General features: G+C 34.8%; 1 protein-coding gene and 1 long non-coding RNA gene across 8 annotated transcripts; both read left to right on the top strand.

The window, feature by feature from the left end:
• The first annotated feature begins 2,329 nt into the window (after window positions 1-2,329).
• LOC132034146 (uncharacterized) lies at window positions 2,330-9,894 on the top strand. Of its 7 annotated transcripts, none has more exons than XR_009408960.1 (4): window positions 2,330-2,470; window positions 2,940-3,096; window positions 9,475-9,553; window positions 9,691-9,894. XR_009408960.1 is itself a non-coding variant. In XM_059424412.1 (3 exons), the coding sequence occupies exons 1-3, from the start codon at window positions 2,380-2,382 to the stop codon at window positions 9,476-9,478; spliced, it is 252 nt and encodes an 83-aa protein (XP_059280395.1). In that variant the 5' UTR covers window positions 2,330-2,379; the 3' UTR covers window positions 9,479-9,894. The 7 variants fall into 7 exon arrangements, 3 of the variants coding, with proteins under 3 accessions (XP_059280395.1, XP_059280396.1, XP_059280393.1); XR_009408959.1 differs by having other exon boundaries at window positions 9,657-9,894; XR_009408961.1 differs by having other exon boundaries at window positions 9,466-9,553.
• LOC132034145 (uncharacterized) lies at window positions 6,833-8,841 on the top strand. Its single transcript, XR_009408958.1, has 2 exons — window positions 6,833-7,038; window positions 7,098-8,841. It is a non-coding gene; the product is annotated as an uncharacterized LOC132034145 (long non-coding RNA).
• Window positions 9,895-11,256: the final 1,362 nt, after the last annotated feature.

The raw sequence follows: 11,256 nt of genomic DNA, 5'->3' as shown, positions 1-11,256 counted from the left end.
AATGAATTTTCACTTAGAATTCATGTGTTGATGTTAGAAACACTTGGAATCACTTGGAAGAGGCTTAGCTTGGTGTAGGAGGATGATGGGAAGAGAGAATGGTCATTCTAGGTCTTGAGGATGTGAAGAGTGAAGTGAAACAGCCAAAAAATGAAGCTTTAAAGTTGTTGTCGGACCCGTTTTATGCTCATTTTTGGCCCATTTTACGGCCCGTAAATCATACCGTGAAACTGTAAGAACGTGCTGGATATTTTTGGCCATTTACAGCCAGTTTTACGGATCGTAAAACATTTTAAGGCCGGTTTTACGAAGCGACAAAACACTGTTTAGTAAATCATGCATAACTTATTGTACACATGTTCGTTTGACCATTATATAATATATTATTGGGTAGGTATTTCAAATATCTACAACTTTCATGAAGGAAGTTTTCCCAAATTCCTTATAGATTTGTCCTTATACTCACCTTAAATGAGACGTGGTGCAAACTCATTTGAAAACATACTCCGTAGGGTAGCTTCCGACTTTACTTTGCCCAAGGACTCTTCTTATGACTTGATTAGGTTTCAAACACCCTTTCTACACTACTCATATTGGGTTCATTATGGGTCTTACGAGTCAAACCTTAACCCGAATGCACGAGGTGTTACATAAATGTCACCCTTGAAATATAACAACCAAAATCATAAAGTCTTATAGTCCCTACAAACCCCCAGACAAAATCAATAACAAAACAAAATAAAACTCTAACAATTCGTAAAACGGGCAAGGACTACCAAAGAAAGAGCACATGCATGATAATACAACAATACATAGACAAAATCAACAACTAAAAGCAAATATATTGATAGAATAAGATGACATTCTGAAAAAATCCGCAGACCAAAACCCTAGAAAGCAAAATGACATTTGGGCATTCAAATTGTGAAATAAAATGGTTAAAATCAATTAATAGCATAAATTTTATATGAAGATACATACCTTTCTAAGCTTCAAGGCTTCAATCACATGAGGTTTGAGACAGAAACGAGAGGGACTTTGAGCAGTCGTATTTGTCCTCTTTCTCTTTCTAAAATGAGAAACTAAGTAGGTTTAGGGGTTCAATCGGGAGTGAGTCATTTAGGGGTCGCAGATCAAACTTGATCGAACGGGTTTATTAATTTTGAGTTGGGCCTTTCAATTTCAAGCCTCCACGTGTCCACTCCATCGAGTGAGGAGTAGATATGAAACTTTGGCTAACGGTAAGGACTCATATATCCAAATAGTATTATTGAGGATTGGTTTAAACAATAAAAAATAGTAGCGGGGGTTCATCTAACCCTTTTCTACTTACAAAGAGAGTTTTGTCTGGTGAAGCAGTAGTTTTAAGAAATGTATTATGCCAAAAATTGTTAGAAGGAAAAAGGGTTAGTTTTGTTCATGTACAAATTTGGTTCTTCCTTTTTGATTAATTTTATTGTTCATGTACAAATTTGGTTCTTCCTTTTTGATTAATTTTATCTCGCAGGTGAGAAAAAGATGTCAATGTTGTCCTTGGTCCTTAACGGAGTTCCGACCTAAGAATAATTTTAAAAATAGTAAAAATTTGAGGAATAAGTTTGAACTTTTTTTTTTTTTCTTCTAGAAGCATTTGAACCCTTGAAGTTCATCCACTTCATACTAGAGCTCTCAAAGCAACATTGACCAATTTTAAGTACTATGGAGGTATATTTCAGCTCTTTACCTCATTAAAAATGTACATTTCCCTGTAAAATAATGTGAAGTGAAGCATGATACAATTTAAAGGGTAAAAAAAGTGAAACATTTCATTAAGAGGTTTCATGCTTTAATTAAAGTACTAATTCCTATGTATTTGCACATAAATATTCAATATTTTTTTTTAATATGAAGGATCAACAAATTGAAATATACATAAGCAACAATCGATAAAATTGGAATCAATGTTAATACGTTTATACTTATAATACTTGAACTCAAAATTATTGGGCATCATATGAACCTACAAATGTAATCAATTTAGTTAAGCTACTTCATTACCAAAAAAATATGTATTTAGCTACAAATTACATCGCAATATTGTGGCTAAGTTGCTCATATCTAATAGAATTTCTTAATAATCTATCGCTAATCCTTTGGTGGCCAATCTTATGAAAAATATCATATATATTACAAAAATTACAATTTATAATGGACTACAAAATTAGACCTGCCCAACTCCAAATGAAGGTTTATCAGGTAGGACAACAAAAAGCAAATTATAGGACGCGTCATGACTTCTGGATTAAGTTTAGTAGCAAAGTGAAATTTTCCCTTTTTAGTTTGGAACAAAAAAGGTTTGGAAATCATTTTGCAAAGACTCAAAATTCCAGGCTCAGTTGAATGATGGAGTTCTCATCTTGGGAATATCTAAGTTTATTACTCTTTCGTCCTCTTCTTGCTATCCTCTTCGTTATCTCCTTTCTTCTCTTAGGTCTGTGTATATTATTGTAATAATCTGAATTTGGGTCATTAATATTTGATTTAATGATCAAAAACACATCTCAGCTATTACTTCGCGAGCTTCACACCTCAACTATGATTATTTCTTTTTCCTACCTGAATTATTGAACCCCTACCTTTCGGCACAAAGCATAATTTATGTGTAAAAAATTATTAAGATTGTAATAGATAGATATAAATTCATAAATATTGAGTTCAATGCTAATAATCTTAAAATTGAATCCACAGAATTTAAATTCTATGGGCCGCCTCTGATCTATGTTTCCCTTTTCCTATCTGATAGGGTTTAGGGTTTTCGGATAGGAAAGATAACAACTGATAATTGAGGTGTGTTTTAATACACAGGTTGTGATAGTTCAGTTTTTTTTATTTTTATTTTAACCATTATATCTTAATATTTCATCTATAAGAATAAGATTTTGATTGTGAGATTTGTGCAGGTTGGTACTTAGCTTGGAAATTAGTGTTGGTTCATGTCCCTTTGGTACAAGAAATTTTTGGTTTAAAGAAGAAACCAGTCAAGCCGAAACCGGAAAATCGACGGCGGTTGACTCAATTTTACAACAACATGGATTCACAATCTTCTGATTCCCAGTGGTAAAAATTATTTCAGTTTTTATTTGATATCTATTTATGGGAATTTGCAGTTTCAAAAGTAATTATTTCTTATTGATTGTTTTGCTATCTCTGCGTTATTCGGTTGTGTTACCATAAGTGCTTTAATTTTTGATATTCCTGTTTTTGTGCTTTGGTTAAAAGGATATGATGTAAACTTGAACTTGAAGACTGAATTAAATTAAAGATTATCTAGGAAGCTAAGTATCATCTCATTTCATAAGCTCGAAGTAGGGTCTTATCTTTGAATTTAGACTCGAAATCATCCTTATTATTTGTCAGAGTAGTGCACTTCTAGTCACTCTTCAAACGGATGTTATTTGTTTAACAGTGTGAGCAAGCAGCATACATGAGATCTCTTTTCCTCCAAAAACCCAGACCTCTCCGAGCCTTCTACTATTCCAAATGCCAACTTTGGATGAGTCTGCTGCATATTCATATTCATTTAATATAAAAGACTCCATTTGAACTGATAAAGAGAAGTACTCTCTATCTCTACGCGGTAGGGGTAAGGTCTGCGTACACTCTACCCTCCCCAGACCCCACTTGTGGGATTACACCGGGTATATCGTTGTTGTTGTTGTAACTGTAATGAGAAGCACCAACAATTGCTTATTTAGTATTTCTTTGTTTCTAACAGCTATGCTGGTAACTTGAAATCCTAAAGTAAACGAAAATTCCAAGTTCATGATAGTACACCAACCTACCTCATGTCCTTATTCCCCATTCCCAAGAAGGTGCTAGACAAGCTGGACAAGATTTAGAGAAATTTTCTGTGGGAAAGGAATAACAGCACTCACAAATTTCATTTGGTAAAATGGGACAAAGTATTGCTCCCAAAGTGCAATGGAGGCCTAGGAGTCAAAGATTTGGCAGTTCATAACAAATCCTTACTCATGAAATGGCTTTGGAGGTTTGGCTCAGATGATGGAAGTCCTTGGAAGGAGGTGAGCATAGCTAAACATGGTAAAAAGGGCAACTGGAGCTCTAATACTGTACTTTTACCTTATGGAGTTGGGCCAATGAAGTATATCAGTAAGCTGGGTCTTGAGTTTTCTCATGGAATCCACTTCAAACCTGGTGATGGTGTTCATATACTTTTGGAAGGATAGATGGCTCAACAATACAGCTCTCATGGAGGAATACCCCAGCCTTTCAACATTGCCAGGGACAAGGTTTCCTCAATTGCCCTAAACAGGATCAACAACAGTTGGGATGTGCTTTTCGGAAGGTTTGTACAGGATTGGGAACTTGGGAGTTTGATGGAAATGTTAGAAAAGGTGGCAGCTCACAACGTTGATGAAAGTGCACTAGACAAGTAGAGATTGGGAAACAAAGGCACATTCAGAATGAAAGAATGCTATAGGCAACTATGTTCTCATAATCAATTGCCTGATATATGGCCATGGAAGCTAGTACGGAAGACTAAACCGCCTATGAAGATTAAATTTTTCAGTTGGGTTATACTAAAGAATGCATGTCTTACTCTGGATAATCTGAATAGAAAATGCTACCACTTGTACAACGTATGTTATTTCTGCAAAAATGCTCAGGAGACAGTTAACCACCTCTTTCTGCATTGCCCATTAGGTTATGACCTTTGGAACATGATCCTATGTATTTTTAAGTTAAGTTGGGAGATGCCACAAAGTTTGAGAGAAGTCCACGTGTCTTTGAGTTTATGGATAGTTGATAAGACCAGAAAGGTCTGGAATATGATTCCTGCTGCAATTTTTTGGTGTATTTGGAATGAGAGGAACAAGAGTTGTTTTGATGATTCCTCAACTCCCATTCAAGCTCTTAAAGCCAAATGCTTAGTTAATTTTTTTTGCTGGACAATGTTGTCCCTAGTATCTAATACTGAACAGTTTTTAGATTTTATTAGTATCTAACTTTAGAAGGAATCAATGTATAGGGGCCTGCAATTCTCTTTTATATTTTTGCCTATCTGTAATTACACCCCTGTAATTATGCATCTACTTGATGCTTTTCTAATGAAACATCTTACTTCATCAAAAAAAAAAAAAAAAAAAATAATATATATATATATATATGAGCAACACACACACAATGATAAGAAGAAGAGAGAGAGAACTCATATCAATTTCTCGGAACAAACTCGATTCGACCCGCTTCTGTAGTAAAACATGATCTTGCTGGTCTTTTCTATTCCTTTAGTATCTATAAAAGATCTCATAAAAATTTAACCAGAAAAAAATTAAACGCATGGACTGAAATCTGCTTGTCTTTGACTTTCTGGCTCTTCATATTATGTTTTGTTTTTTATGGGTCTTCATTTATTAAGATTTTCAGCTACATATTTATCTTCCAAAATCGGTGATGGTTTTGAGGAAAGGTAAAACTAAAACAAAAATAATGTGTTTTTTCTATCCAAATGCCAAGAATTGGTTTGGTGGTGATGCAGATCTCTTCGATATGAAAGAGAAGGGATAAAGGAAAAGATGGTTGGAGTTTAATATGGATATGTTACATGAGGCCTATGTTTCTGAAGCATGGGAGTTGGTTTCTCCGTTTAAATGGTAACGGCTGTTTGCGAGAGGATTAAAAGTGCCCCAGTTTTTCAAATGATGAGGACCATTAGTGCTCCATGTAATAGAATAGGGATGATTTTATGTCTAAGTCCAAAGATAAAGGACTATTTTGGGTCTTTTCTCTTCCTCATACATATACGTCAGACCACTCCATACGCTTGAAGAGGAGTGGGGAAAAATGGAAAATGAGAAATACAATCAATAATCAAAACGTAAATATGAAACTGCAACTTAAAAAGTAGGTGGACTCATCTCAAAAACACTAGGTGATTTCTTCCCATCTGTCCTAGCCTTGGTTGGTACCTGTTGTTGGTCGGAGGTGGCACTTGTCAGGTATCCCGTGGATTTAGTCGAGGTGCGTGCAACTGGCCATCATCTTCAATACCATCTCTGGGAGACACCACTTTATTCGAGCCCATGACCAAAAAAAAAAAAAAGGTAAGTAGACTCATCACTGGATAACTTAACTACTTCTAACAACTTCTTATTCCTTACTACTCCCACAGCTAATGGTACTACTTTCATAAGCTGGATCTTATAAGTACTTCCCCCTGAAAAACCTCCTTTGACCTCAAGGAAGCAAGGCTGGAATTGAACCTACAGAGCATTAGCATCCTTCCATGTTTGCTTCATCTTCAGGAAGTTGTTCCCACTGAATCAGAAACTGAGTCATTGACCTATTCGATCATCCTTCTAACTAGCACTTTAGCTGGATGATTGGACTTATTTTTTCTGGAAAAAATCACAACCTTATTTGGGACTTCATTGGAGGAGGATGAGAGAGTAACAAGTAGAGCAGCAGCACTAGTTTTTTTTGGAAAACTGGTAAATAGGTTTTGAAAGCAAAATTTTCATTCCACCCTTTAATATTTGGGACTTCATAACAGGGTTTGGATAAAAACACATAGAAGGGATGATGTAATAGGATAACTGTGCTGGCAAGTAGAGCGAATTATAAGCAGCATTTCCATCTTCTGAATTAATTAAAAAGTTTTAAAAAAAATTGAAAATTATCAATCTCATAGAAAAGTAGACTTTAAAACAAAAAACAAAAAAATATTAAATAAATAAAATTAGGATATAAAAGTAAAATTTGGTGAAATACTTTCTCTTATATAATATAGTAGAAAATCTAATAGGGGCCATAGTGAAAATGTCTGTTTCTAGAGAAAATCAGTTGTCTGTAGAATTGGATCTTAAGATAGACTCAATCTCCCACCTTGCCAACTGCCTATCTGATCTCTTCTTGATGGCTTAGTCTACCATTTTGTGCTGAGATCTGCATAAATGAAACTTAAGCAACTGCAATTGAATTCCCTGGTAGTTAAAACTTCTGTCTACTTCACTCACTTCAAAGTCACCTTGAACATAGGTAAATGGTAGTTAAAACTTCTGTCTACTTCACTCACTTCAAAGTCACCTTGAACATAGGTAAATGGGGGGGAGGGGTTGGCCATACGAATCTTCATAAGTAGTGGTTTGGTTGGAAGTATGGAAGGCAGTATTATATCATCATTCTGCAAATATAGTGCCCAATCTGAAGGTGAGTCAGAGCAAGAACACTTTATGTAGGTCTCCAAACACGTGTTAATAACCTCAGTCTAGCCATCAGACTAGAGTGATATGTAAGTGGATGTGTTTCAGGGTAACTTCTTGTAATGAATAGTTCTTGACATAGTTTACAAGTGAAATTGGAGTCCTATCACTTACAATATCCTCAGGCATCCCATGAAGTTTGAAGATATGCTCCATAAATACCGTGGTAATATCCACATCAAGCAGAATAAGGGTGTGACAGCGCTAGGAAGTGGGCATATTTAGTTAGTGTATCCATCACTGCTGTTTCCAGCTGATTTTGGAGCACAGAAAAGTTAGCCATGTCAATTGCCATTCAATCTAACCGATTCAACACCTTCTTCATCTCGGTAGCCATGGATCAATACTCATTGAGCAGGAAACTGCTATGATACCACTGATGTAAACTTGAACAAGAAGACTGAATTAAGCTAAAGATAGAAGGAAAAAAATCTAGGAAGCTAAGTACCATCTCGTTTCATAAGCTCAAATGCTCACAATCCTCATATACTTCAGACTGTATAGTAATAATGTCCATTCAGTTCATTGATACGAGTATACGACATGCTTAACATTTGCTATTTACATTGCCTTGGTACATCCCATAACGAAATAAACATAATGATGACACCAAATGACAAGACAAAATTGAAAAAACCAAAAAGCAGAAAAGCCATCAAAAGAGAATCGAACTAAACCAAACATATTTTAGTTCGGGTAGATCTTCGAGATGGTTTTTTTTATTTTTATTTTTATTTTTTTATTTTTTATGTGAATGGTAACAATCAAAAACGAAATAATTGAATCACACAATATAAACCCAAAACGAATAACTAAAGATACATGCTTGGTTTCAAAGAGGGGAGGGGGCCGGGGTAATAGGAACTTGAACTATTACTTTTGGATAGGTATATACCAAATGTTTGATCCCAACATGTTTCAGATTGAGGCTTAGTTGTTGTTGTTCTAGTATGTACCTGGTGTTCCTTATGAGAAAGTGTGGATATTGATTGTTATTCTAGTGGCTTCAAATTATCCTCCCCGCCACTCTGAAGTAGTTGGTGGAACTTCATTCGATTGACATCAGTTTCTTTTAAGCCCGTATCTTCTAAGTTATAACATTAACTATCCCAAATAGCTGTAGCCTTCATAAAGTGTATCCCTTCTACGTAAGCATCCATTTAACCATTTCAAATAGCCTAATCTATCTTAAAGTTTACTTGTTCTAGCTAAGTATCCATTTTGTGTGCTGTTCTCTAACTTGCAATTCATGAATAATATTTTTTTACGTGTCAAATAATTCTCCCTGGGCGTTGTGAGATAGTCGGAGAAACTGCCGACTTTTGATGATCGGTCTCTTTGTTATTTAGAATCACCCGTACTTTCTCATTTACAATTTCGAATGTCCTAATGTAATGTTATGACTATCCTTTTGCTTAATTTTACATATTGAGTGCTGTTCTGCTCACTTACTATTCATGATGAACAATTTCCTGCCTGTTAAATACGCTTTCAGGTGCTGTTAAATAGGTAAAGGGACTTCAGATGATTGACGATTAGTTTTCTATTTTCCTGTCCCCCCCACCCACGCACACACTAAGTATACACGCTGAGGGTCATGAGATACGTATGCGACTGATTGTCTTGGTCTCATAAATCAAACATACCAGTGGTAGTCAGTATTCTACCTGTTAGATGAATCCTTAAAATCTGATCTTTCTATGTCTCAGAAGTATCATTTATGCTTGTTAGGTACTACAGAGTTGGTAACTTATTTGGGAGATCCATTGGTTAACAGAAAATACTGTAGAAACAAATTCATTGACACTCGAGTTTTTCTCCTTTATTTTTCAGCGTCGAAATCTTATTGACACTGTCACATTTTGTTGTATTATTACGTTTTGCCAAAACATAGCATATCTTTCAGTTAAGAAACACATTCGTTGATGCAAAAACTTTTTCTTCCCAAGTCATTTCAGCTTATATGTTGCTGTGTGGTTTGGTTTTTGTTGATCATTTTAACATGATAAACTGCCACATTTTGTTGTATTATTTTTTGCCAATCATATTTTTTTAACAACATGCAAAAGCATTTTCTTTGTCAAGTCAAACAATATATATGTTAGAATTTTGGTTTCTGTAACATTGTAACATAAGTAGATATAACCTGCTGAGCTTGCATATATAATTTTTTGGGGCTTTTTGTGATTTACTTTGACTTTAGACTGTATAGGTAAGCTGTAAGCGTTGTGGTGCCCTGGATTAGAAGCTGAAGTTTCTTGTGCGTTGGGGAGTATCAGGTCCCAATCTCGGTAATCAGCACATTTATTTTCAGCTGATCCTGATTTACACTTAAAAACTTGTCATTTTCTACATGTATAGTGTGATTTCATTAGTGTATAAAATTTGGGTTAGTGATTGGAAGGCCAAATATTTGCAATGAAATCAGATAATAAAGCAAAGCCAGGGGATGAAGCAGATTATGGAGCGTTTAGCAGATGGTTGTCACTATTTTGAATTGTATCAGTGTGCATTTGGAGAGAAAAGTGGCACTTCATTATTTCTTTATTTATTTTTACTTTTTGTTAAGTTGATACGTTACAAGTGTAATTATATTGTGGTTTCAATGTAAGCGATTGATGATTCTGCTGGACACCAAGAAATCTTGCGGAAACCTTAGATTTGGATAGTAATTTGATCCTGTCTGGGTGGGCTAACTACCAGTGTATGAAACCAAATAAGGGAATTTTCATCAAAGTTTGTAAAAGTCATATTCATTGAGGTTACTACAACTGGCATTTAAAATTTAGAAAAAACAAAGAAGAGAGCAAAAGCAAAATTGATTTATGTGTGCCAGAATCAAGTTAGATATCAGAAGCTCATGTTTTGTTATTTTTACCCAATCATAGTGATATGGTAGCTTATAAGAATCTTGAAGAGAAGAAGAACATCCATTAACAACAAAAATATCCTGTCAAAACACCTGTTGGGAAAATTGTTTATATTATCTTGGGAAAATTGTGATATGGTAACCAATTATAAGTGTGATATGGTTGTTGGGTTTGATAGTAATCATTAAAGTAGTTAATAACTCAAACAAATAATCCCTAAATGGACTTAAGTCTTAAGGGATGAAGAACGACGGATCAAGAAGTGGCGGAACTAGGTGGAGGGAAAAGAGTTCAATTGAATCTTGTTGATCGAATACAATACCGTGTAAACAAGGAAAGCATGATTTTTGTTGATTATAATAAACTGTTGGATTCCCTTTAACATAAGAAAAGATTCTAGTATAAATAGCAAAGAGAATTCAAAAATTACTTTGTCATAAAGAAAATATTATGGTATAGTGATAAAGGAGTTCAAAAAGTTACTTCAGGTAATAATATCAAATCCATTCATGCAGTTGTACACTGCCTCTATTGTCTGGTAGTATTGGCTCCATCTGGAGGGGCCTCTCAAGTAGTTTTTGTCTATGGCTTCTCATTGGAGTATCCAAGGTTTGTCATTTGTCTCTTCCTTTTCAGAATCTATATCCCACGTGAAGGAAAATCTAAATTCAAGTCGTTAAGTACAGATTTTTGTACATATTTGATGTCTTAATTACTTTTTGTATGTATATATAAGTGTATACATGTTATCTAGTATAATATTCCAGTTGTCAGCTTGACAAAATTGATTAGTCTTAGACAGCTAATGTTACCCGAAAACTAGGTATGAGTTCAAGGACACTCGAAGTTTTCAAATGCCAATTTAGAGAACTATGGACTTCCAAGAGAATGGCTCATAAGAGATACAGGAAAAGGAATATAATTGATTAATTGGTTTTCCTCACAAGAGAAATGGTTTTGTAGGCCACTTACAAAATGTTTTTAGTTTTATGTCCTTTGCGAAAGATCTTCGTTTTTACACGTAACACGTAACATATCTGAAAAATAACATATAAGAGATCTGAAAATACCATTTTCTTCAATTCGAATTGTAAGAGATATAGAGATTTCCTCGTAATTTTCCG

The sequence above is a fragment of the Lycium ferocissimum genome, chromosome 10 (assembly GCF_029784015.1).
Source record: "Lycium ferocissimum isolate CSIRO_LF1 chromosome 10, AGI_CSIRO_Lferr_CH_V1, whole genome shotgun sequence".
Lineage (NCBI taxonomy): Eukaryota > Viridiplantae > Streptophyta > Magnoliopsida > Solanales > Solanaceae > Lycium > Lycium ferocissimum.
Note: the sequence above shows the minus strand (reverse complement) of the source record. Positions and strands in the feature narration are given on the sequence as shown.